A 25,933-nucleotide genomic window follows, 5' to 3' on the forward strand; every position below is an offset into this window, starting at 1 on the left:
GAGTAAATTGGATGCTTAACTTGCTGGGATCCTATGACCCCAGCTGACTTCCTGCCCTTTGGACAGGGGGCTGGACTCGATCTCCCGAGGTCCCTTCCAGCCCTGATGTCTATAAAATCTATGATGCAGATGAAGAAACTGGACCCAGACCTGAAATCCAGGATGGTGTGAACTACTAGACACTTTGATCTAGTAGAGATCCACCCAGTGGCTTGACTGTTCGAAGTCTAGGTTTATAGCACAGTCAGCACTACAGCTGGAGGCAGATATACCCATGCTGTGCTGCCATTAGCATCACTGGAGCTCGCAATAATTCAGGAAAGGAATGGACTGTCAGCTCCAACCCTTCTACAAGTTGTACTTACCTGTTACATTCTTCAAAGTCATGGGGATTTAAGTGTGAATTCATACACAGATTACACCCCACTATTGCTTTTCTCCAGACACTCGAAGACCATGTTAGGTAGGGGCTGTGTAAGTTTACATTGATCTTTATGCTGTAAAACAAAGACCATTTAAAAAAGAGATCCAAACTGTATCAGTGGATGGCATCTGTCATCCAAGGGTCAAAGCTGCATGTTTGGAAGGGTTCTTATCCCTCCACTGCTGTCCCAACTCATGAGATCAGTGATCAAGGAGAACTCTTCACCAGTTAGAAGCTTAAGCCTGGTTGCAACTGTGTTCACATCTCCATTTACCCTGCAAGGTATACTGGCTGACACCAAAGCTTCAAGTGGTATAATATGGATCAGTTGAAGCTGGGAGGGAGACAAGAACACATTAGCTCAGTCCATGGCACCAACTCCCTGCAAGTACAGCAATTACTTTAGCAATTCTGTTTTCCATAGCCAGCCCATTTTAGTCCTGAACACGAACAAATTGGTTCCCATGGTTCCTATGTTCTTCATGGAGACTAGAAGCAGAAGAGTTAGAACAGATGGACATGAGTCTCAGCAAGCCCAGAGCTATATCACTCCCTGCCTCAAGACCAAGGAAGACATATTGGTAGCTTCATAACATGCAACACTTCATCTGCCAGTCTTCCATGCTACAGATAGAGAGAGAGATGAAGCATCAAGAGAGGATATGAATAACCTACGGTTATGGAGCTAAAAGCAGAACTGCTCCAAGATGAGACTCAAGGAGGAATAAGCAGGAAAACTAGTTTAGAAACAGGATCAAGGAAGAGTGAAGACAAGAATGAACAGACCATTTCTGGATTGCAGGTTTGCTTACAGAAGCAAAAAAATCAGCTAGAACGGCTATCATTTCAATTTACACCTCTAGTTATTCTGGGTGCAAGTTGTTTTTACTTTCCAGTACCTTTCATTTACCAAGATCTTTTATACCCTTCTCACTCAAGAAAGGTGTAAGAACATTTTCCCCCACCATTTCAGAAGCAAGGCAGAAGCGTTTCGGTGCTTACCGTAATGGTTAACTGCATCTGTTTGCAGTTCCTATTACACACAAGAAGCTGACATCTTTGAATGACTCATGGGTGTTGGAATTGGGAGGCCCCACAACCTGCAATCCAAGGGAGCTGGAACAATCTGCTGTGCATAAAGCAGAATGACTCAGGAAGCTTCCTAGTAACAGCATTGCTCAATCAGCCTCCACCGACTCATGTTCTGTTCCTCTCTTCACTGCCAGACTTCTCAGGTTAGCTCACCCGATGCAGGGCTATATTTCCTTATATTCATAGCCGAGAGATACAAGATACAGCTCAGGGTGGACGCCTGGAAGTTTCAATCATGCATCACTGAACCCAGGAGCCAAGGTCAGTCTAGCTGTAAACTAGCTGGAAGCTGATTATAAAAGATCTTTAACCTGAAGATGGGAACTGCATTTGCAGTCTCTGCAACTGCTGTTGCCAAGTGTACACATGCTTGCTGTATGTTCAGGCTTTCATAACAGAAGCTGTGGTGAATCCACCCCTTTTCTAGGTATCGCAGATGCATCTATTCAGTTAACAGGCATTATGATATCTGTATTAGTTGATTAGACTGACTATGTACAAATTTGAGAGCCAGTCAGTACTCCATTAAACATACTAGATAAACAGCTCTCAACCAGGGTGACAAGAACTTTAAGGGTGCCACGGGGAACCACACAAAGCTGGTACCATTACATTTGCTAATACAATTCACAAAATAGACCCAGAGATTTCAAACTGGAAGTCAGTGTTAAAACTATTCTGCCCTGTTGTGGTCTGAGTCCTTTATACCAGAAGAGTTGCTCCATTATTTTCCTGGGGGAAGAAAAAAAGAGCCAATTGAAAAGTGAAGAGCTGGCATTTTCCAAGGGGTGCCTCAAGTCCAAAAAGGTTGAAACTTGATCAGTAATCACTGCAATAGATCAGTAGTTCTCAGTCTTTTTGCCTATGCAGTTGGAGGAGCAGTGCCTGGTCCCTCCATGGGCTGGATCCAGCCAGTGGACCCAATCTGGGGCCCCACTGCACCTGCCCTGGGTGCCATTGGGCCATATGTTGGGAGTGGGGGGGATGGGGACCAACTCCTAATCCAGCAGGGGAGGAAGGGGGCCAAATCAGGGAGAGGGGGGTCTGAACCCAGCCATGCAGAGTGATTCCAGCTAACTGCTAAGCTTCCATATAGCTGTGTATAGATGGCTGTGCGTAGTTGTGCCCATCTTAGACAGGATGACTGCCCCCGTGCAAAGTATTACGTTTACTATTAATGCTGCATTGATCCAACAGGGCTTTTGGTAGCTCGATGGTGACAAGTGAGCCTTCATTATCGTGTTGAGGGCAATACAGAAATTCTGTATCCTGCGAGATGAGGACCAGAATCAAGTGGGCATAGATGCTCGTGGACTACCATTTCAAAAGGTGCAGTGGGAATACAACATTGATGCATTATTTTCTTTGTCAGGCTTGGCTTGGTTTCAGCAGAACCAAGTTGCAAAGCTGCCATCTTCCCTTCCTACCCACGTGTACCAAGGTATCCAAATTCAACACTAATGTTGTTTCCTGGGCAGTGGTTTATGCAGTACGCTCAGTGAAAACAAGCTCCAGGGTGGCCTAATCCAAGTTTTATCTTGGCAACAAACAACTGTTAGAGACTTTGCCCGAATGCTTGTGTGCTCTGTAGCATCTGTATGTCTCAAGTTATGGAGGAATGCCCCAATGCAGCATGGGGGACAGCCGGCACTGCCTGGCAGGGACGGTAAGCACACTCCCTACATTCCAGGTCATCCTGCGCTGCTTTGTGTCCTTAAACCCATGTTAAGGTTTGGGGGTGTTTAGCTTTTTGTTGTAAACACCTTTAATACATACTTCCCCACAAACGAAGGAAGCTTCACTTTGCAGCACTCTTCTTTCCTGAGTAGCTTTCACCCCTGCAGCAATCTCGCTATGCGCTCAGCCTCTTGTCTGGTCCTTTTCCGCTGTCCAACAAAGCCTAGTTCTTCCCTTTCTAAAGGGGATGTCTGTAGAGCAGTGCTTCTCAAAGTAGTGGTCCACAGACCGATGCCGGTCCGCAGCAAGTTGCCAGGAAAGAAAAGAACTGTATTTTCAGAAGCATAACATTGGTATGTCATAGCGCCACAGTTTGTATGTTCCAACACTCCAGGTGACGTCACATCATGCGAGATGAGGAAAGAGAAAGAAACAGCCAGGCAAGCATTTGTGTAGCGTTGTTATATGCAGTTGCTGCCACTGGCTGAGCCAGGCACTGGTCCCTGGCCCACTGGAAAAAAAAAATTGCCAGTCTGCCACATTAGATAGTTTGAGAAGCCCTGCTGTAGAGGATCCACATGCTGAGAAACTGGCGAGGAAGAGATCAATGCTGGAATTGCCATAGAGCAGAGAGAAACGCCTCCGGATCAGCCACTACACAGCTCTGCCCCCTCCTTTTTCATTCCACTCTGAAGCACTGTTTCAGCACCACCTCATCCTCAGCTGTAGCCCCAAGCCTGCCATATTGCCTTCAAACTGTTTGCTCCCTAACTTTTCCCTCCAGGGTATCCAGTGCTACAGCCATCCCCTCTGCTCCCTTCCCCAAACTACTCAACACTACTTGAGGGTCTGTGAATGGAGGAAAGTGGGAAGGCTATGAACGCATGTACCTGGTAGAGCCAGAAAAGTGGAGATCTAGATGTGTAGTAGGGCCTCTGCATCAGGCATACGGTGGACAGGGCTCTAGACATCCACTGGCAGCATAGCATAGCACTGGGCCTAAATGCCCCATTCACCCAGCCGAAGTTTCAGTTCACAGGCAAGTGAGGCCTTGGAGGAAGCCCGATTTTTCAGCTGGCATACAAGGTGGGTAGGGGGTTTCTCCACCTAGATCAGGGAGGGACTGCCACCCTGTTCTCTCTTCCCCCACGCTGAGGTATCCCACTCAAGTCCCTGGCTGTTGCTTTTTAGACATGAGTCTGCCAACAGAAGAAGCTTCCCATATATACCCACCCAGCTCCATGCAGCCCAGTGGAGGGACATCAGCTCCCAAAGGGAAAGGTAGGAGAAGGGGCTCCCTCAAGACCTTCCTATAATGCTCCTGATCAAGCAACATTTAAACCGTCCTGTCTTGTCCCTGCCACCAGCCTACCCCTGCCTTACCCTCAAATCCTCCTCTTTCTCTACCTGCTCCATACTGTTGGAGCCAGGCCCCCTAACTTAAAATTTTAGATGCAACTCAGCAGCAAGAACTACTCATGTTGGTGGCTGTGGATCAGGAACCCCTAGACCAGACACCCCAGCAATGAGCTTTCTTTATGAAACTGCCTGCTGATTTAGGAAAAAATACAAATTAGCCTAGACTTCAGGATTTTTAAAGACCAAAGAGGCAGGTGGTTTTGGTTTCAGCAAAATCGCCTCAGACTATGTGCCTGTAGAATATGGGCCCAAAGTATCAATTAGCCACTCTCCAAAAACTGCTAGGGATCATGCCTTTAATTCAGTGCATGTGGGCAGCTCAGGTTGAGATTACAGTTTCTGTGGCAGACTGTCTATCATCTAGCTCTGTGTGCACATTTTGCTCCAACATCGGCTTGGCATGCACCCACCTGGAATGACAAATGTCACCCTTAACTCCAACAAATGCCTAGTAGATGTGGGCTGTAGTATGAGCCTCAGGTGTGCGCTCATGTAGTCTAATGCAGTTGTTTTGCACCAAGCTGTAACTCCAGGGTCCTTACTCATGTGGCCCAAATTTGGGCCACTAACTCTACATGGCACCCCCAGAAGAAAAAACAGGTTAAAGGTATCAGTAGCAATATGTGCCTTTAAGTTACTCTGACCCGCCTGCAACCCAACAGCAAGTAATGCCCAACCATTACCAGGCTGGAAGGAACATAACACTGAGTTTATTAGCTATTCCTACCACCTCTCTAGAGAGAGCCCCTTTCAATATGCTTGTACTTCTGGTTTCCAAGCCTTGGTTTCCTGCCCAGGCAGGGGTTAAGGAATCTCTCTACAGCTACAAATTCCAAACCTGGCACAAGAGGTTTCTCTTAGTCCTAGAGAAAGAAGGGCAATGCCCAAGGAACACAGTGTTGGTGCTGGGCTGGTAGCACCATGCTTGGAAAGCAATTGTGGCTTTCCCTAAAGCACACAGTCATGTCCCCCTGCACATGCGCTTCTCCAAGAATGCCTCTCCTCGGGAAAGATGGCAGCTCTGCTGAAACCCAGCTAAGCCTGACAAAGAAAGTACTGTAGCAGTGTTGCATTCCCACTACACCTCTGAAGTGGTAGTTTAAGACGATGCACATCCACTTGACTCTGGTCCTCATCTTGGAGGATACAGAGTTCCTATATTGCCCTCAACACTACAGCGAAGGTTCACTTGTCGCCATCCAGCTACCAAGAGGGCTATCAGATCAATGCAGTATTAATAGCAAGTAGGATCCAAATGCAACCCTTTGGCACAGGGGGTGGGGCAGTCATCCTGTCCAAGATGGGCACAGCCACATACAACCATCCCCACACAGCTATACAGATGCTTAGCAGCATCTCCAGAACAGGAATAGCAGTTAGCCAGTTGTCAAGGCCAGACCAAACCCAGGACTTAAGTAACCACGTGCTTGTATGACTTCTTCCCTAGCAGCCAGACAGTATCCCAAACTCAGCAAATAGACACAGTGCCAAGAAGTCACCCCAATGACCTAGTCTGCCATAACTAAAAGCAATCCCATCTGCTGGCCTTGGACAACTCCTTTGTGAAATTGGTGGGTTCAGCCCAGCTCACAGCAGCCATCAAGGAGACAGAGTAGATGAGCATAGAGGGACTCTGGTGGGGCTTCACACCATGGCTCAAAGCTAAAACTAAACCTACTCCTAGGGCAGCCCACAGCCATTTCAGCAGTAGCTTTCCCCACAATATACATGATTTCTTTACACCAGTGATCACCTCATCAGGCCCATGTTCACTGACAAATCATGTGGTGGTCCATAAGAGGAGTTTGAATTATGACTTAGTGACAAAGGCTCCTGAACATTAGCACTGAACCAAATAAAGCCTCTAAGAAATAGCAGCAACCAGGCTTGCTCTAGGAGGAGTCCAAGAACACAATGCCCCTGAATTTACAGGAGTGGTTCACAATCAATCCCTATTTCCAAAACACTTAGTTCAGCATTGCATAAAAAGAACTATTCTGGGGTATTCAAGGGCACAAGCATGAGTGGCTGAAACAGGAAAAGTATTAATTCAAACTGTTCTGACCTAAGCAAATTGAAGTTGCTTGGTAAGCCAATTTTCAGGATAGCCCTAACATTATCAGATCAACCAAGAGAAGTTCAAAGCCCACAATGTAGCTTCCATGTTGCCCAACTTTAGCTCATATGCCCCATTAGACATTTGACCAGGAGTTGTACCTAGATCAAAGGCAGCTGTATTAAAACAGATAGAGCAGGCTGCAAAGTAAGAGGAGACCACATGCATGGATGTACATTGAAAATGGGGACATAGAAAGGTCGCTAGTAAGAGCTACAAGATGCCAGGCCTCACCAAAATTTTTTTGGATAAAGCCAACAAAAATCTCCCCCACAAGCAGGAGGCACAAAAAGGAAAAAAAACACAAACCAAAACAAAAACCCCACACACACTTGGATATGGGAACAGAGCCATATGCCTCAAAAGGCTTCAGCTTTTCCCTCCATTGCTTCCCCCCTCCCATTAGTAGGAGGGGGAAATTCAATAGTTTCACTGCCACACACAGCATTTTGAACAGCAGCAGCTTAACCTCATTGGTTTATCACCGCTGCTTGGCAAGCCCTGAGCCGTGGGAGGGAAGTCAACCGAGAGCAGCAATCCATTTACCTCTGGGTATCCTGGGCTGGGAATTTAGGGTGGCAACATGCCAATGGCTTTGCCTCCACCCCTCACCACCGCAAGCTACTTACTACCCTGGATGAGCTAGCAAGTGTACTGAGTCCCAGTTACAAGTTACTTTTTATTTATATATAAAGTATCCAAGGCCAAATTAGCCAAAACTAATTACAGTTCTGGATTCCTGCCTTTGGAAGTGCCCCTACCACTGGCAAACATCCTCCACCCGCACCCTGAGCTTCCGATGTTTCCAAAACTTCTGGTGGGTGTCCTACATGCAGGCCCAAGGCCGCAAGCGCAGGGTTCAGATGCACCCGAGTTTTGCTTGCCCACAGTGGTATGGCCCTGGGGAGGAGACTCCCACATCCGTAAACTGGGCGTAGAGCCTCTGCACCATGGCGGGCACTGCCAGCTAAAATGCTTTCATCAAAACAAGACACTATTTGCTGGGACCAGTGCAGACCACCTCCCTGGTGCCAGTCCAGGGCAGGCAGCACATTACAAGTGGCTCAGGCACCCTGAGCTGCGCCTGGTCATTTTTCGGCCACAATTGGGTGCTTACTGCCTCCCCTTCCGCAGGGCCCGTTTGGGGCGCAAATACGCTAGGAAACACCCCCATCTCATCGCACCTTAGGGAAAGGTGAGCATGAAACAACAGGACTCATGCGGCTGCTCCCTCGGGCATTCAGGGGGCGCCCCCTTGCCACCGGGGAAGAACAGCTGGCCACAAGACAGCCTCGCGTCGCACCCGGCACAGCTGCCCACAGCGCGGGAAGGCCAGCTCGCTTCCAAGCCGAGGAGGCCCGGAAGCAGCCCCTGGAGGGGCTGAGGAGACCGTGACACCGCGCGCTGACAGCGCTGCCCGTCGGGGGCCAGGCACTGCCGCAGCTCGGCGGCGAACTAACGGGCCACTCAGCTGGGATGCCAGGGCGGTGGCGCCGCGCCAGGTAAGACCGGGCCGCGAAGGCCGGCAGAGCGGGGATGCGGCCCGGCCCGGTCCGGCCCCAGGCTCGGGCAGCACGACACCCCCAGCTCCGCGCGCTGGAGGGAAAGAGGCAGCGCCGCCACCCGCTCGCTTTCCGCGCCCAAGATGGCGGCCGCTCCCCCCGCCCGCGCCCCCTATCACTGCAGAGCGGCCGCCGCCGCGCATGCCCCGCCTCCGCCAGCCCCGCCCCGCCCCCCGCCGGCGCATGCGCCTGAAGCACGAGCGGCGACGCCCCGGGACTCCGGCTCCCAGCATGCACCGGCGGCCTCCCGTGGGTGCGCGGCATGCTGGGAGTCGTAGTCCGCTGGCGGATAACTATAGATAGATGTAGGGTGTATGCGTCTAGAGTCTCTATGTAGGATATCTATATGGCAAAGTAAGTATGTGTGCATGTATCTACATATATGTAATTAGATAAAGTGTGTGTGTGTGTGTGTGTGTGTATGTGTATATATATATATATATGAATAGATAGATATCAAATCAGTGTAGTGTGTGTGTGTGTGGGGGCGGGGTATGTAACCAGGAAAACCTCATTGGTTGACACATGGGACCAAAAAATACCAACTTCAAAACAAGCAGGTTCCAATGATCCAAATGACTATAGGTACCTAAAGACTTACTTCACTCACGTGCTAGCCTTACATTTAATAGACTTAAGGGTTAGGTCCATCTAAATGCCCAACTGTCCACCCCCACCCCTCCCATCCCACGAAACCTCCTGGTGGACCTGCCATCCTGGACCCTACGAAAGTCCTCCCAATCCTGCAAACCCCTTCCCTCCTGGGAATCCACTAACCCCCAGTCCCACCCAACTATTCCCAATCCTGCCAAACCTCCTGATCCCCCACAGACCCACTAACCTCTAATTGCAACAAACCACCCTGATCCTGCCCCTGAGATCATGGCTTATCTGCTCTTGGAGTCTTTTGGGGCCTTGAGTCCCCTCTTAAGCTTCAAAAATGAAAGCAGAGATTCCCATCTTTGTTTTTCTCAGGGTGGGAGGCAGAGCCAGAGCCACTCCTGCTTTCTCACCTCTGCCCTGACTGCCCACTCCAGATCTTGCTGCCTGCTGGGGGAAGACAACCCCCAAGCAGCATCAAAAGGGAGTATTTCAGCCCCAGTAGGGAGGGTGTGATGAGTGGAGATAGGCTTGTGATGGGATGCATTCTCTTTCATGAGCCTGTTGAAGGTATCAGAGGTGGGGTGGCCGGGGGAACTGGGGCTGCAGGCACCTGGAAGACATGCGCCTGGTGTGGGTAAGTGTTATAGGCCAGATATGCATCTGCCTGCATGCCTAGGCTAGCATGGGAGCCTGGCAAAATCCCTCTGATGCAGACACAGCTTATTACTGGCAAACTGCCCTTTTGCCTTTATACGTCATTGCAACACCCCTGCCCCCCCACCTCTCTAACACAGCAAAAACATCGACACTCATTGCAGAGTCCTGTCTTTTTATTAAAACCCAAGCCATTCCTGCTGTGGAAGTGCCTGGAGGAGGGTCATGCACCCATTCCATTTACTTCCATTGCAACTCCAGTTAGGAGAGAGGTCCTGACTTCATGAGGCTTGTTCTCGGGAAATTTTTCCCAGATGACCTCCAAATGTTTGGAAACGTGCCTTCTCCCCTGGAAACTGGAGTCTCAGCCAAAGTCTGGTTCTCCTGGACCCAGCTATCCCCCTAAGAGTAAACACAAAAGGGCAACAGTATCCGATTGACTTGTTTAGGAGCTGGTCTGGCTGCACCTGGGAAACATTGCCCAGAAGGAGACAGGATGAGGCCTTCTAGGCCTCAGCAGTGAGGGGCCACATCCAGGCCAAATACAGAGGAACAGAAATGAAAGGAACCAAAAACCACACCAGGAAGCAAGAGTCCAATAAAACTATGTTTATAAATAAAAACAAGGAGATTGGTGTTGTTTCTATAAAACACAGCAGGCAGGATGGCAGGGGAGGAAACGGGATGGGGGACAGGGCAGGGTAATGAGCTGATGAGACAAAGTAGGATGGGGGCTGGCAGTATGAGCCGGGAGAAGGATGGTGGGTGGTGGCGTGGAAGGCAAGAGAGCAAACAGGGTCAGGGGAGGGACTGTAAATAGTTGGTGCCAAATATGGAGGGGGCTAGGAGGATGGCACATTGGGCATTTGACAAGCTGGCACCTGGGGGGGTAAGAAGGATGCTGAGCAGTAGATGAGCTGGGGGCACATTTGGGGCTAGAACAATAGAAAGGGCATTGTGATGGGCAACAGTGGAGCTGATGCGAGGATGCAGGAGCTTGGAGCATAGTGGGTGGTAGATGAGTTGGTGCCAGGAGTAAGGTACATTTCATCTGCTGAGAATAATAAAAACTGCAAGTCCAGGAGAATCTAAAGGAGCTCGCGCTACTACAAGGGAAGCTGCTGTGTGGCAGCAGGAGGGCGCAAGACTGTGACACAGCCCAGCATTGGCTGCAGTGGGGTTGAGCATCCGTACCGCGTACAGTCCAGTGCACCCAGTAGGCTGCCCACGGCACACCTCCTCTCCTCTCCAGTACCAGGCAGGAGGAACAGAGCTCTGAGGTTCCAGGAGAAAAACAGGAATGTAGGTGTTGGAGCAAAGCGAAGCACAGTAACAGAGGCTGCTGCAGTGCTCCCGAGATAGGCCCACGGTGTACATTCGTGCCTAGAGACTGTGGTCAGGCTACTCAGAAGGGAGCCATGTCTCCTGAGAAGCAGACTCCGATAGCAGACCTGCTGCCCAGGCCTTAAGCCAGATGTGTCCTTGCCTCCATGGGACCTGGTCCAAACCCCAACACTCACATACATGGGGAGCATGGCAACAGCAGGAAGGCAGCACTGCTCGTCCTCTGAGCCCCAGCCCTTTTGTGGACAGCAGACACTGGGAACTTACTATTTGGCTTCCTATGCAACTTGGAATTAACAGGGCTCCTGCAGCTTGGCCCCCGCCCCGCCCCGCCCCATCTGACCTAACAGCTCCCGCACCCTGGCACCCAGCTGTGCATCCTGATATTGGTGCTGTGCAGCAGTGTTAAGAGCACATCTGAAACCCCCAGCTTCATTAGGGCCATCTTGGATTGAACATCCTCCATGAGTATGTGATCGTGCAGGGGCAGGAGAGCACAAGGGGCTGCCGAGACTCCAGGGGCACATTCTTAGCTACAGCTTGGTACCACTCCCAGAGCAAACGTGGGCAAACAGAGGCCACAGCTTCGCACTCAGCCAGATCCACAGCATCCAGGCCGGGGCGGCCGGGGCAAAGCCCAGAGTACCAGGAGGCAGATAGTTCAGTAATTTTAGGCACCTGGAGATGTGGGAGACAGGGACCTGACAGCACGCAGCCAGGATTGTACCTTCAAGCCTAGGAGGGCCCTGTCACAGCAGCCCACTGGGCTTACTATCTGCACAGCATTAACAGGCCCAAGCCTGAGCACCTGTGGGCCTGGGAAGCGAGGGAGTAGCAGGAAGGGGCACCCTCCCAGCCAGGGCCTCACCTTCTCCACTCCCCCAGGCACTGAAGCCCTGGAACATTCATGCCACTGGCTGTGAGGCGACTGCGTTTATTGAACACACAAAAGGCTGGAAACTGGGTCCTGCTCCCCTCTCAGGGCTGTGGAGGGGATGGGGCATCTTCCACTAGAGGGAAAGGAGCCATCTTCAGCGCCGTGTGTACCCAGCGCCCGCACGGATCCGTGTCCTCCTCTGTTGGGCCAAGGTGTCGCGCCGTGCCATGCTCTGGCTCTCGCCCCTGCGGGCGGCGAGCTCAGAGGAAGTCAAAGACCCCGTAATTCTTTGCTGCTTGACAGAAGAGACACAAGAAGGTGAAAAGAGAAAGAGGAGATGTTTAGGGAAGGAAGGAGCGAGGCAGCAGTGGCACACAGGCGGGCAGCACAGGCACCAGGCTGGATGCAGATTAATGGGGTTAGAAGGGGGAAGGGAAGGGGAGTTAAGGGCTCGTGCAAGCGGCAGCAACTTGCCTCTGCACACGCAGCCTGGAGGCAGCCGGGCCGGCGGGGCCTCGGGGCCCCCTCCCTCCACACGAGCAGGGATTAGAGTCAAGGTTTAGTTCAGTTTATTTTTTTCCCTTTTTTTTCCGTTATCAAGACAAAATAAAAACAAAGAGTGAAGCTGGGGCTGGTCCTAGGAGACAAACCGACGGGGCGGCAGACAGACAGGGGGACGGGCGCTTCACATTACATCCACAAAGAACTCACTAGGGTTGCCCATGGCCATTCGGAACGACTGTCTACTGGCCGTCAGTTCTGGGGGCACAGAGGCCAGGTCACGGCCTGGCGGGGCGCCCGGGGGCCCCATGGCTGAAGGCGGCGGAGGCATCAGCAGCATAGGCGGGCTGTAGAGGGGAGGCAGGCCTGGTGGCCCATATGACTGCTGGCTGTGGTGACTGCGGAGGCTGTGAGCCAGGGAGTGCTGGCTGCGCTGGCTGTGCTGGCTGGCAGGCACCGAGCGCTCGCTGGCTGCCCGCTCCCGCCTCATGCTACTCCGAGTAGTGTGATCCGACTCGCTGCCGCTGCCACCCGACTTGGACTCGCCGGTCTTTGGGTCTCTCTCCTTCCTCCTTTCACTGCCACTGCGGTTCGATCCGCTGCTTCGGCTTCCTAGGAGATACATAAAGCTAAGTTAGGGAACGGTCCAGACAAGCACAGGCCTCCCACCCCCATCTGCACGGCAGGGGCAGCTGGAATAAAAGAGCCTCTCCTCCCCCCATGCTAAGCTAACCATACTGGCAGGGGGGCAGGGCTGCACCATGCATGAGCTGCTCCATGGGAAGTGCCTGTGTGCATGCTCTTACCCTGTAATAAGTAAAAGCCAGATGGAAATACAGGCCCCCCCTTTCCCAGAGGTCTAAGCCACCATGGATCAAACTTCCACTTATTGTGTCGTAAGTCTGTGTACATACAACAGGCCAGCTGACACATGGAGAAGTCCTGCCCTCGTTTGTCTCATGTGAGGTTGCTTATAAGCCCACCCCCTCAAGCCAGGCTACAGCAGCTCTCCTAGTCCAGACCTCACTGACCTCCTTTTCTCACATTGTGCCTTGCAGCACACAGATCTTGCCTCTGGTAATGGCCTCTCCTTGAGGCTCCCAAGTTGCTGGTCACACACCTCCCCAGCTGTGCCACATTCACAGCATGTGCGCATGCTGTTCAGACAGAACGCTTTCCCCCTCCCAGCACATGACTCAGACCGCGGCTCCGTTTCCAAAGGTGTAAAAGCCAAGCCCCCGAGGCACGTCCCAGCTCCCTGCCCCCTTGCATTTACCTTCACTGTGTTGGCTGCCTGCGCTGCCCCCTCCATAGCTGTAGCCTGGGTCAGGGAATCCTGGGTGTGGGTTGTACGGATGAGGCAGTGGGTATTGGTATGGGAAAGCCATGGGCCACGGCGCAGCTCCTGGGTGAGGGAGAGGAGCCAATGTGTCCTGGTCAGAGGCTCCACTGGATCCATCATGGTCATGTAGGGAGAGGTTAGCCATGTCTGCAGAGACGCAAGCAGAGAACACAGATTAGTTCTGGCCTAGGCAGTGCAGCAGCTAATAAGAGGTAACTGGAAAGGCAAGAGGAGGTTTCCGGGGACCAAGGGGAGGGTTGTGCTCACCTCACCCAGGGGCGGCACCTATTAGCACTTCCTAGCTGGACCCTTGCCCAGGATGCATTAGAAGTTACTGCTCCCCATACACTCAGGGAGGGGGTTGTTGCTCTGCTAGTCAGAAACCAGCTCTGAAGGGCCTGTCAGAGCAAGCCAGAATGCATCCCCTTGCACCAGGTTTCTCTCCCCTCCCTGCTCATGCTCCTCATCTGAACAAAACCACTCAGATGAACCTAAGAGTCTCCCTTCCGTAATGGAAATTCCAGTAGCACCAAGCAGAGCTTGTCACAATAGTTGATGTCTAGCCTAGAACCATGGAAAGGCCATGTATTACTCCTCCCTTCTTGAGTCGGGAAGGAAGGCCAGACAGCAGCAGATGGGCACTGAAACGAGCTGCATACACTGGCACCAAGGACTGAAGAGCAGTAAGAAGGGGCCTAGCCTGGTAGCAATGAGCTAGTGCTCAGACAGCTGGTAGGGCAGAGCGGAGCTCTCTCCTCTTGCGCCCTCCCTAAGCCCGCCCCCACTGGAGCCCGCCATACTGCCACAGAGGTCCCCGAAGATGTAGTAGCACTGCTCTGAGAAGGTGATCTTGTTGACGGTGTGGCGGATGTAGCCGGCCTTCAGCAGATTGCTGGCATACTTGCGGGACTCTCGCCGGTCAGTGAAGCCCTCCACATGGTGATAGAGCCAGTCCACCACATCTGAACCTGCAGCAGGGAGTATCCCCCAATGAACGTGGTTAAACATGGCAGCATAGGAAGGAGGGAGCCTGGGGGCAGACCAGAGTGATGACAGCTGGTCCCAAAAGTGAAGGACAAGAGAGGTCCAAGAGTAAGGTGTGGGGAGATGGGTCAACATTTCAAACGGTTTCCCAGGCCCAACCAGCCTGACGGCTAGATAGTATACAGCGGTGAAGGCTGGCACAGGGAACCCGCCAGCCCATCTATGCATCTATCCCCATGCCCTGCCCTAAGGAAGCAGTGGCCACCTCTTACCGATGAAGGCGTTTGGGATGGTGATCTTCAGCCACATGCGGTCACGCACCTCCAGGCCGGACTCAGGTGAGGCCATGGCTTTGACAATGGTGGCCATGTCGCTGTGGATGGACAGGTGAAAGTCATCGAGGCCTGCGAGGTGGACGGAGGGAAGGGAGGCACAGATGAGAGGGGATGGAAAAAGTCATGGAGCCACATGGAGGCGTCGCACACAAGGGGATGGGCCAGGGAACAATACATCGCAGACTTGCCTTCTGACCCCTCTGACGCTGCAGAGCCCACCTGCCAGCTGCCTGCTGGCAGACTATGGCTCAGAGGCTCTCTCCTCCCTCTCAAAGCCAAGCCAAACTAGTCATCTTTCTCCAGTAGCAGCTGCTACAAAGCTTGCAATGTTCTAAAAGCTGCTACGCAGCCTATGCCGGCTCCCCTGGGGAATTCAACTGGCACTTGCCCCGCTGGCAAGGCTACAGGGAGCAGCTGGCTCATCTCTCCAGCCCAGGAAAGAGCTGGTGCTAAAGCCAGGTTCCAATCGGGTGCTTTCTTCCATGCGCTCTTTACTGGTGGCACCACCACCCTTCAGTAAGACCCCCCTAACCCTAACCCTAACCCCCCCCCACAAAAAAGGAGTTTTAAATTAAATCTAATGATCTCACTATACAAATCCCCTGACCCCCGCTTACAGCTCCTCTGCTTGGAAGACCCCAGATCTGTGAGAGCCAAACCACTGCTTGTTTGTCACTCTTCATCTGAGCCCTCACATGCTTTACAGGCCTATTTGTTGTGCAAAGAGCAGTGGGGCCTGGCCCACCAAGAGAGCTCTAAGTCTCACTCAATCAGGGAGGCCAGAAGAAGTGCAATGAGAGATTCTGGGGGACAACTGAGAAAACAAGGATAAGAGTGCAGGTCAAAGGTTAATAGTGAGTGTTGTAAGGGGGGGGACACACCAAGCAGAGCATGCCAGCCAGCGCTCACTGTCCTTCAGACATGTCCCCGGAGCCTCTGGACACCAGCCAGTGAAACTCTGCCCAAAGACATATGCAGGGAAGTGACAGGAACACAGCCCAACCGTTGTTCAGGCTGCCCGTGGCCAGAGCATCCTTCCTGGTCTGGTAGATAAGTTTGGCTGAAGCCAGGAGGAGGTCCAAGGACTTGGCGGGGCCATGGATGGGGAGGGCATAAATGAAAAGGGGGTGGGTGGGGAAAGAAGTGTGGCCAGAACCTGAGGAGGAGGTTCCTGAGAAGATGGTGGAGGGGCTGTAGCCTGCCATAACTGAGTTAGGCAGATGCTAGGGTCTCCTTCTGCTGACAAAATGGGCAGGTGTTGGGGGTGTCGACACATACATGCAGGAGCTGCCAAATGAAGCCTTGGGTGGCTTGTGGGATCCAGGTGTAATACAGGATGGGTCCACCGGGGACTCTCATCCTCACCAAGGGCGTTTCACCACTTGGTGACTGGGTGAGACACGAGGACAGGACGGTGGAGTGGTCGGACCATGAGCGTGTAGAGCTGGTAGCAGCAGACTGTGCAGAAGCACATGGGCCTGGTGTCCCCTGACCGGCTGAGGTGGTCTTACAGGAACTGGAGGTTCACCTGGCACCTGTCTGACCCTGGTACCTAATGCCTTCTGCCTTTGACAGGGTGCTCCTGCCTGGCCCAGCCTCTCCTGCCCTTGCAGGGGACCAAGAAATCTGACACTAATTTGCCCAGCCCATGATGCCACTTTCCCTGGGCTACTGGGTAGGTCTTTTCTTAGCTTTCCTCATTCAGATGCCTCTATTCCTGGCTTCTCTGCTGGTCCCTGGAGTGGAGGGATCTCCCCTTCCTCCAAACCCTAGTCCTTGCAACAGGGAGCTGTGGCTCTGGGGCCACTTCCCTTCCCCCCCAGGCCGCTCCCCCCACCTCTGGTTTCTGCCTGCTCCGATGTATTGCTCCCATCAGGCACAATGGGGTGCTGACAGGCACAGCACAGGTGACCTGAAGCTGTGCCGCGGGGGGGAGCACGCAGGCACGAGGACTTACGTTCGGTCTCTGGGATGGAGCTGGTGATGGAGGAGCTGGTGGAAGTGATTGTGCTCATGGATGGGCTCATACCGTACGCTGGGTAGGTTCCAGTCATCGCCGCCGTGTGGGAAACCCAGGCCGCAGGGTCGATGGGTCGGATGGGCTCACCTGCAGCAAACAGAAGGGCAGTCAGATGTGGTCTGAGAACCGTCCCCTTGTTACTGCTGCCTCTGGGGGGCGCCCTGCACAGCCCCCACCAGCCATCCCCAGCATCAGCCGGGACTCACCCGGATCGGAGCATGGAGAGTCTGGCCCAGCCCAGATCCGCTGGGGAGCAACTGGGAGAGAAAGAAGAGAGGGAGGGTCAGCAAAAAGGGCACAGAGGGAGAGAGTCCCCTGATGGCTCAGTGGCAGCAATCTTGGGGGGGCTTCTCCTTCCTCTGGAGCTCCAAGAAGGTGACCCCCGCCCTCGTCAAGGTGACATGTCCCCAGCACGATCTGGGAGGAGGCCTGGGCAGAGTGGGGTGGCAGCTGTCCTGGCTGTGGGCTGCCAGGAGGTCTGCTCCACACTGAGGCCCTGAGCTCAGACCAGGGGCCTCAACCCCAAAACAAGCCTGTACCAAAGCATTGCCTAAATCAGCCCACACACAAGGGGACACAAACAAGATGGCATCCATAGCAGGGCTCTTGCAGGGGCCAGGCCCTGCTGTGGACAGCGGGCAAGTGATCCACTTACTTCTGGGTAAGGAGAAGCAGCCCCGGGGGCTGGGGTCCCAGCACTTGGCAACCGTCAGGGTGATTGGTCTGTGGCACAAACACAAGAGCAGTTATTGCAATGCATGGCCCAAGCTGGGCTGCTCAATATGAGACATGGGACATGCTGGCCCTCTCCACAGCCTACTTCAGAGGCAGTGTAAACTCAAGGAACGTGCCAGCACAGCTGGCCCCCTCCCAAGCCAGCGGTCATGTTCCCCCAGCCAGCACAGACAGAGTAACCAGGTGGGCAATGGGAACCGCAGCACAGCATGCTGGATTAGGTGGGAAGGATGGACATTAGGGACAGGAGCATGTGGCTCAGGAGCCTCTGACCAGGTAACTCTGCTGCCTAGAGCTAAACGCAGGAGTCAGGGGGACACTAACAAAAAGGGCCAGAGATGAGCCCTGGGCTCCCTGCCTAGATCTGGTGCACAATGGGGATGGAGGAACTGGCTACAGAGAACAGCAGGGAGCTAAGAGCCCAAAGGCAAGCTGTGCTGCCAGCAGCTGAGGAGCCAGAGCAACAGGACAGCAGCTGGTGAGGAGATGCAGGCTTGGGAATGACCCACCCCCAGGGGAGAAGTGGTGGGTGAGGGATGAGGGGGAAAGGCACCTACCCTGGCTTGTGTACGATTTCCCTCAGCACCCGTACAGCATCGTCATTGCTCATGTTCTCAAAGTTGATGTCGTTCACCTGCAAAGACGATGGATCTGAGACAGGACTGCAGACTGGGCTCAGACATGGGGGGGGGGGGCTTCCCCCTCCCAGAGACGTTTCTGCGGCCAGCCTAAGAGTAGGGGCTGGGGCTGTCCAGAGCTTTCACTGTCACTGCCCCAGCCCTGGGAACAGGGGGTACAGCCATGCAGTACCTGCAAGAGCATGTCTCCAGGCTCGATCCGACCATCTGCTGCCACAGCACCCCCCTTCATGATCGAGCCAATGTAGATGCCACCATCCCCACGCTCGTTGCTCTGCCCCACGATGGAGATGCCCAGGAAGTTGTACTTCTCTGCAGGAGGAAGGGGTACGGTGAGCAGGGAGGAACAGAGGAGCCTTGTACCCATCAGCCCAGATCCAACTAATCTCCACTCGCTGGTCAAAAGTGCCTCCCAACCTTCCCGTTCTCCATTTGTTTCCTTTGCCTTCCCTGCTCCATTTTTATACAGTTTGTCTTTCATCTTTTCAAGCTTCCTGGTTCTGCTTGTCCCCAACACCTACTCTCCTGACAATGAGGGCAATTAATGCCCGCACTCCCAGCGCTCCTCCCTCACTCTGCAGTGGAAGGACCTCCCCCCCATGTCGCCAAGGAAAAGGGGGTATTTTGGGCTTGAAGCCAGAACTTTCTGCCTCTGTCCTGCTGTCTTCTCAGGTGAGCTGTCCACCCAGGCAGAAAGCAGCTGGGAGCAACAGTGAGATCAGATGGGACATGGGGTGTGAGGAGGCCCAAACCGCTCCTCAGACAGGTCCCAGGGTTAGAAACTCCTCTTCTACCCCAGCTCTGGGAGCTGCCCAGTCCCTGGGGAGACTCGTGCTTCAAGCCTAGCCGGTCCTGTCATCTCCTTGCTCCTCCATGCGCACTCAGTCCGCACCACCCCCCCGCCCAGTCCCTCCCTGCTTCTTTGCTCCACCACCTGATCTCGTTCTTGGAGCTGCTCCCTAGGTCAGGCCCGGATCCAGTACAAGAGGCACCATTGGGTGTCCCCACTCACCCATGTTCAGCGTGACTGTGATGATGTTCAGAGACATAGTGGAGTCCGTGATGCTGCTGAAGGATGACGACTGTAACACAGCAAAACACTGTGAGATGCCCCCTGCTCACAGCCCTCTGGCCCAGGGACCAACCCCTGACTTGCCTCCAAATCTTCTCCTCACTCCCCACTGTCCCTGGGTTCCCTGCTGTCCCTTGTAGCACTGTCCCCATGGCCTCCCCCTGTCTAGCACAGGGGCTGCTGCATCCAACTCATTCCCACCAGCAGCAGGACAAGAGAAGCCTTTTGTCCCCATGGCTGGGGTTACACTGGCTTGGGAAGCTGTCTGGGACTATTTCCAGCAGGGTCTCAGTGTCTGGCCTTAGTTTGTGCTGACCCGGATTTCTGCCGAGCCGCTGTGGGCAGGGGGTAACCTGGCTCACCCACAAGTCTGGCTCAGGCCCCAGAAAGCCCAGCCCCTGCCCTGCTGTCACCCTCCACCAAGCACCCAGGCCAGGAGTACCCGCTCGATGCGTGGAGTCTTCTGTTTCCGTCGGCGTCGCTTGTGCCTCCTCATCAGGCGAGAGGCGCTGCTCTGCTCTGTGGAGCTGCTAAACCTACAGGCAAAGGGGAGGGTCAGTGCTGAGGCCACATGCAGGTGGGGCTCTTGGCATCAGCATGCCACAGGCAAGGGCAATCTGTGACCAAGAGAGGGCCACCAGTGCAGCTACGAGCACGAGGAGCAGGGGTGGGGAGTCACTGGTAGACCCACAAGTGTGGAGAGCAGAGGACCATCGACAATGGTGGACACTGCTGGTCAGGATGGCAGGCCACTGGCAAGGATAAAGGAGCCCCCAAACACAGGGTTACAGTGTCTTGCTCTAGCATCTACCTTGGCATAAGGGGCTGAGGAAGAGCCCATGTTCTCCCAGACCCCGTGTTTTCCCTACCTGCTGGTGGAGTCATCCTCGTCTGAGTCAAAGAAGCTGGTGGTCTCCAGCTCGCTGCTCATGAGTGTGGAGGAGCTCTCGTATCCTCCTAGGTCTCGGCGCCGCTCTCCCTTTGCCGTCCCATTCACCCGGGGTGCTGGGGAGATGGAGCAGTCAGCACCCATGGCAGGGGCTGTGAGACGCCTGTGCAGCCCTCCCTCCTGTGAGCAGCACCAGGGGGCTCAGGGCTCTGCAGTGAGAGGAATTCCCCGAGGAGGACCTGGCCTTCAAGTGGTGTCTGGTGGGGTGGGCTGCTGGAGGTGCCACCCCAACCATGGCCCCTGGGTACTCCCCTGCCTCTCTAGATAACAGGAAGGTGAACCACTGGGAACAAGAGCTGGAGCCACAGGATCCCCAGACAGTGAAGCAGGTTGCCACATGGTCCCTCTGGGATGGAGTGGCCTGAAGGTAGGGACAGCTCAGGGTGACGCTTTTTGGGAACAACTCCCCTCTGCTGGTGAGTGCCTGAATCTGTGCAGGGATCTCAGCCCTCCTCTGCCACTGGTGGACACCCAATAGCAGCTTCTATGGGATAGCTGCCCAGTAGGATGCAACCCCAATCCCAGTGGTCTCTCTAGGAGCAATAGTTGCTCTGCCCCGGGGGGCTCTCGTCACTAGCTTTGAAGTGATGCAGGGTGGGAGACTGAACTTCACTTCTGCCTGCATATGCCTGGGCACAGTGGTCCCCCATGCAGCTTGCACAGCCGGGACCAACAGCTCAGCTACATCCATAGTGGCTCTGGATGGGGTGTGGCACTCACCGTGCTCAGGCCCATCTTTCCGACGCGGCCGCTCCCGCTGAGATGACACCACAGAGTCCGTTTCTGTGTCATTATCCAGGTTCTCCCGACTCCCGCCAGTGTTGGGGCTGTGAGGGGTGAAGAAGATCGATGTGTCCAACATGTCCAATGTCTCCTCCTCCAAGGACACTTGGACCTCCCAGCTCCCCTTGCTCTGACATACCCCAGCTCTTCTGCACTTCCACTTGTCTCCTCCCTTTTGAGCTACACGTTGGGGCTCCTGGAGGAAAGTGTTCACTGTTCCCTTGGGAAGGAGGGGAGCCTAGGGAGCTTAGGGTGTACCCTGCATGGGGCACTCAGGAGAGTTGGGGTGTAATCACAGGCCCACCCTGCAGGGGGTAGGAGGCTAGAGGATTTGGGAGCAGACAGAGGGGACTGGGGCCACGATAAGTTTCCCTATCTCCTGCCAAAACCTCAGTGGAGTCTGAGAGTGAGAAAAATGACAGAAATCTTTTTCCTGTGTGATGGGCAATGAGGCATCGAGGGAGCAGCAGCAGATGGGATGTGTTCTCCTGCTGTTTCTATCATGCCCGGTTAGTCAAACCAAAAAACTTTGGAGCCCCTCTTTCAATTCCCTCTCAGCCCCACCACTGCCCTATCCTAGCACTCCTTTCTCCCCACCACTGCAGCCTCTGTCAAGGAAAGTAACTAATCCTGGCCCTGACTGCAGCCCCGGTCAAGAAAAGTAGCTAATACTCCAGCTCCTGTCTTTGCATTCCTTTCCACATCCCAAGTACAGAAAAACAGGACAGTATGGACCCCTTCTGCTCTGAACATGTGTCCTAGGGAAGCCCGATGAGATGGGTCCTCTGGTGGCTTACTGGAAGGAGGGGGGCCTGGAGTCTCCAATGCCTCCAGTGCGCTCCATTGAAGGTGGCAGCTCTGGCTGGTTGTCGGCACAGACTGACCCAGCATCTGAATGCGACCCCTCTGCAGACACGAGCTGGAGAGAGAAGACCGAGAGAATGAGATGGCTCAGGATCAGAGTGGGAGCCCCAAACACAAGAGACATCTACAAAACTACACTGGACATAGGACCAGCCTGCCTTCCAGATCCCCTACCTGTAGGAGATGATAGTAAGGCCAGCTCTGGAGCAGACCCCACTGTGCCTCCCCAAGCACACTAAACCCTCAGCCTCAGTCAGTTGAGCTGGTTTGGCCATGGCCTACAAACTCTCCAGTGATTAATACCCTGTCCACCACAAACTCACCACCTGCACATGACTGTGTTGAACTGGCTATGAAGAAGCTTCCATTGTACATGTGTTGGGAATACATTCGGCAGAGCTGGGCTCCCATCCAGATTAGGACCTTGCTCTTAATATACAAACCACCAACTGCCCTCTATTTCCAGGCTCAGAGACTGGAACACAGCCTTTGACCTCCAAGCAGATTGCTGGTCGGCTCAGGACAGGAGACTGAATGTTCAGGGGAGTAATGCCATGTTTGAAATGGCTCCCGCTAAATCATTTCTACTTGCATTTGCTCCCTCCAGCTGGCCATCCAACTGTGCTGGGAGGTGTTTTAGCTAGCTCTGTGTTTAAGTCTGGCTTTCCACCTTGACCCCCGGAAAGATGGGGACCCAGATCTCTGATTCCCAAGCCACCCAAACTGTTCCAACACAGCCCCCACAACAGAGGAGCCAAGGGCTGAACAGACTCTGTTCAGCTGAGCCAGGATTCCTCGAGGGAGAAGGATGAAGCTCACTCTTGAGGGAAACTTGACTTCAGGCCAAGAAGACTGCACATGTGGCCCCTTCCACCACCTCCTCTCTCAGCTCCAGGGCCTGGCTGCCTCAACCATGTTTCCTCCATCCCCTGACCTGGGAAGGATTCTAGCACCGGACCTCAGTCTTGGTTCAGTGCAGCTACAGCCCTGGAGCAGAGTGGGGGCAAGTCTGGAGACAGCCTTGTGGAAGCACTGCACACCGGGTTGAAGACGTGAGATGCTACCACCAGCCAGGGAAGGGTCAGGCCTCCACGTGCTCACGCATGCCCGAGTGAGTCCCAGTCTTTGCTACTTATTGGTAGCCACGAGCCAAGACAGGGCCTGATCATGGGTCGCACAGGAGGTGCTCCAACACAGGCTCAGATGGAGCTCTGGAGAACATAGCTTCAAAAGGATCGCCAAGGGCGTGAGGGGAGAGAACTGGCTGGCAAGAAACTAGGGGCATTTATACACAGACCTTTCCATCCCGTGATGCACCAGAGATCCGGCAGGATCTGCACTGTCGCGTGCAGTTGCACAAGTGGCAAAATGCACGTTAGTGCACAGAAAATTGTGGCGGTACACCTTTGAACTAAAACACCTTCAATGTGTTTGAGTTCAAAAGCGTGCTGCCATTTTCTCAGCACTGACGCACATCTCACCACTTATACAACTATATGTACTGCAGGCTTTTAAAAGCGCCCGGCACTGCTGCGCAACCATGTGTACAAATGCCCCAGGATTGCAGTGGGATACTATTCTCTCCTGGCTGTGGCTGCAGAGGATGCAACTGCAGCTCTGCTTCCTGCCAGCTGAGGGCACCACATGTAGGCAAACGAAGGGTGGACCAAATGCTCAACCCTACCGCCAAGGCCTGGCTCCAGGGATCTGGTGGGCGAGCTCAAGGAGAACAGCAGGGCCTGGCCAGCTCGGGGAAGGGGACTGGCTGTTCTGCCCGAGCCGGCTCCTCTGACTGCTCAGGATTTAGGGGCCAGCACACAAGAAGCATGAGGCTTGGGAGCTGAGAGAGCACCAGTGGATGCTACTGGATGGGGCTAGGCAGAGAACTGGATCCAGGGAGCAGCCTAACAGTGCCACAGGGGGCTGTGGGGCCAATGCCCACTGCCACCAGGGAAGCTTTCCTCCCTCCTTCACTGTCAGGAAAGATCCAACCTCAAATCCCCGCCTTCCGCTCTGGCTAAAATTAGCCCCAGGCTCCTGAAATAGGCTCACTCCAGCCCGACTGGCAGCAACAGCAGCACAGAGCGCACGGCTCCCAAAGTCGCCTGCCGCAGGGGGAAGTGGAGTGCGAGGGGGAGAGGGGCAGGTCATCAGCTGTTGAGAGGGGGCTGAGAGCCGTGTTGCCTGCTGCCAGCTCTGGCACTTGGGAACGCAGCTCCATGCGTCTGACCCGCATTCGGAAACTGGTGGCAGGTAGAAAAAATAGGAGCTGCGCAGCAAGGATTCAGAGCCTCTGGGACCTGCCACTAGAGCCTGAGAAAACAAAGGCAGCTGGGCAGGGAGAAAAGCAGGCAACTACGGACAGATGCAGCAGTAATAAATACTGGGTGGGGGGAGAGGCCTGGAGGAGCTCTGTGCTGTGCCCATGAACCACGAGGGGGAGAATTTCAAACAGTGCAGCAACCGGACCCTGCGGGTAGGGGGGGCCTTACCCAGATACTCATCGTAGGATCACCCCAGGCACCCAAGCGATGGCTCTACTCTCCTTATCTTGTTGCTCCTGACCTGACCACAGCCAGTGAGTTGCCCCAGTGGCATGGGAGCAGAGCAGCAGAAACCTGAGCCTATGCCTCGCTCTGGCCTTGTGCCAAATGCTGCCCCCATCCCACAGTGTATCTGGGTAGCTGGTCATTCATACCTGGTCATTGGCCCGGGAGCCAACAGTGGCTGGACGCGATGTTAGCCACAACGTGCCCCTTTGTGCCACTGGCTGCAGGCACTGGCATGCTGCTGAGAAGAGACTCAGCTCTCAAGGGTAGGGGCTGAGGAGGCATCGGGTCTGATCTAGGCAAGGCTGAGAGAGACTGGTGGCTGCCCTCATAGTGGGGAACTGCTTGGTGACCCATGGGGAATGCACTGCCCTGCTGGAGTTCAGCTTAGCCTCGAGCAGACAGACCCTGGCACTCATCCAGCACTAAACTCAGCCTCAGCAGAAGGCAAGGGCCATAGAGGCTAAGCATCCCTCTCACCCCAGCAGACCCCCTTCAGGACAGAGGGAGGATGCCGACAGGGAGCTGAATACGTGTGTGGCGTGACATGGAGGGAGAAGCTGGCCCTGCAGCTGCCCATGCAGTGCCTGCAGTCTTCAGGGCAGTCAAATGCAGCCCATTTCAATAGCACAACATTCACTGGACCCCTCTGCAGCAGTCCTCAGGGGTGAAGCCACTCCTGCCGTAGGGGCACAGTGGTTGCCGTGGGCAGGCCTGGAGCAGTGCCACGAGGATGAACTATACTGGGTGGCAGCAAAGCAGCTTTAGAAGGTTCTTGTTTAACACATCACAAAAGGCTTGGGACTATCTCTCCATAGGAGTGGGGGGATCCTGACCAGTCTTCCTCCAGGATTCAGGCCTAGGAGGACAGGACACAGCCCTCTCGGCCCATCAGCTCCTCCTGGGCTTTGTCTTACGTTGATACCAAGTACAGTTGTCCCAGGTCTTGACCTGGGACTCTGCAAAGCAGGTGGCATTTTCAAAGCCAAAGCCACTTATATAGCTTGGAGGAAGCAGACAGACAAGGACAGGCCATCACATAAGCTGCTTACCCAGGACACCACCCGGCCATTGAAACAGGGAAGCTTGGCATTATCGTCCGAGATCTCTTCCTTCACAACCCTGCAGAGAAAGAACGGCAGGTTAAAACCAAGGCCCAAAACCCATAGCTAAGGTCCACCAACCTGTTCCACCTGGTGGGAAACCAATCGCATTCAACCACAGCCTGGTCACAGGGCCAGGAGTGGAGAGGAGAGGTGGGGGGGGAGAAGCTATTCCCACAAGGGACCCTGGGATGCAGAGTCAGTCTTGTAACACAAGAGAAAAAATGCCTAGTTGCTGGTTCAAGGAGAGAAGCAGCAGTGAGCATCAAGCTGCTCTAATGCCCCGCACT

The 25,933-nt window shown here is 54.1% G+C and overlaps 2 protein-coding genes across 6 annotated transcripts in view; both read right to left on the bottom strand.

Annotated features, from left to right (window-relative positions):
- Positions 1-8,410, bottom strand: part of AP2M1 (adaptor related protein complex 2 mu 1 subunit) — a 31,071-nt gene extending 22,661 nt beyond the window's left edge. For 2 of the 4 annotated variants that reach the window (XM_019532834.1, XM_019532833.1), the window contains exon 1: positions 8,343-8,410. The gene's annotated coding sequence lies outside the window, so the exon portion shown is untranslated. The remainder of the gene's footprint in view (positions 1-8,342) is intronic. The other 2 variants (XM_019532836.1, XM_019532837.1) reach the window with 2 other exon arrangements.
- A 1,331-nt stretch (positions 8,411-9,741) lies between these two features.
- On the bottom strand, positions 9,742-25,873 carry DVL3 (dishevelled segment polarity protein 3). 2 transcript variants are annotated; one of them, XM_019532832.1, is made up of 16 exons: positions 25,593-25,871; positions 21,925-22,046; positions 21,065-21,171; positions 20,265-20,400; positions 19,838-19,931; positions 19,336-19,405; positions 18,496-18,635; positions 18,243-18,319; positions 17,606-17,673; positions 17,157-17,207; positions 16,888-17,037; positions 14,868-14,999; positions 14,412-14,579; positions 13,546-13,758; positions 12,480-12,881; positions 9,742-9,949 (listed from the first exon to the last, which is right to left on the bottom strand). In XM_019532832.1, exons 2-16 carry the CDS (start codon positions 21,969-21,971, stop codon positions 9,942-9,944), a joined length of 1,863 nt encoding a protein of 620 aa, XP_019388377.1. In that variant the 5' UTR covers positions 21,972-22,046; positions 25,593-25,871; the 3' UTR covers positions 9,742-9,941. The 2 variants fall into 2 exon arrangements, with proteins under 2 accessions (XP_019388377.1, XP_019388376.1); XM_019532831.1 differs by lacking the exon at positions 9,742-9,949 and adding an exon at positions 10,142-12,060 and having other exon boundaries at positions 25,593-25,873.
- Positions 25,874-25,933: the final 60 nt, after the last annotated feature.

The sequence above is a fragment of the Crocodylus porosus genome, unplaced genomic scaffold (genome assembly GCF_001723895.1).
Source record: "Crocodylus porosus isolate Cpor-Errol unplaced genomic scaffold, CroPor_comp1, whole genome shotgun sequence".
In the NCBI taxonomy this organism is placed as follows: Eukaryota; Metazoa; Chordata; order Crocodylia; family Crocodylidae; genus Crocodylus; species Crocodylus porosus.

Bases quoted from the DNA above. Each gene is read 5' to 3' on its own strand.
- DVL3 (XM_019532831.1), bottom strand. From the start codon at position 21,971: ATGGAGCGCACTGGAGGCATTGGAGACTCCAGGCCCCCCTCCTTCCA. The intron at 19,932-20,264 runs GTAGGGAAAACA...CTTTGCCTGTAG, and splicing joins GAGGATGACTCCACCAGCAG to GTTTAGCAGCTCCACAGAGC. The intron at 17,208-17,605 runs GTAAGTGGATCA...TTTCTCTCCCAG, and splicing joins CTGCTTCTCCTTACCCAGAA to TTGCTCCCCAGCGGATCTGG.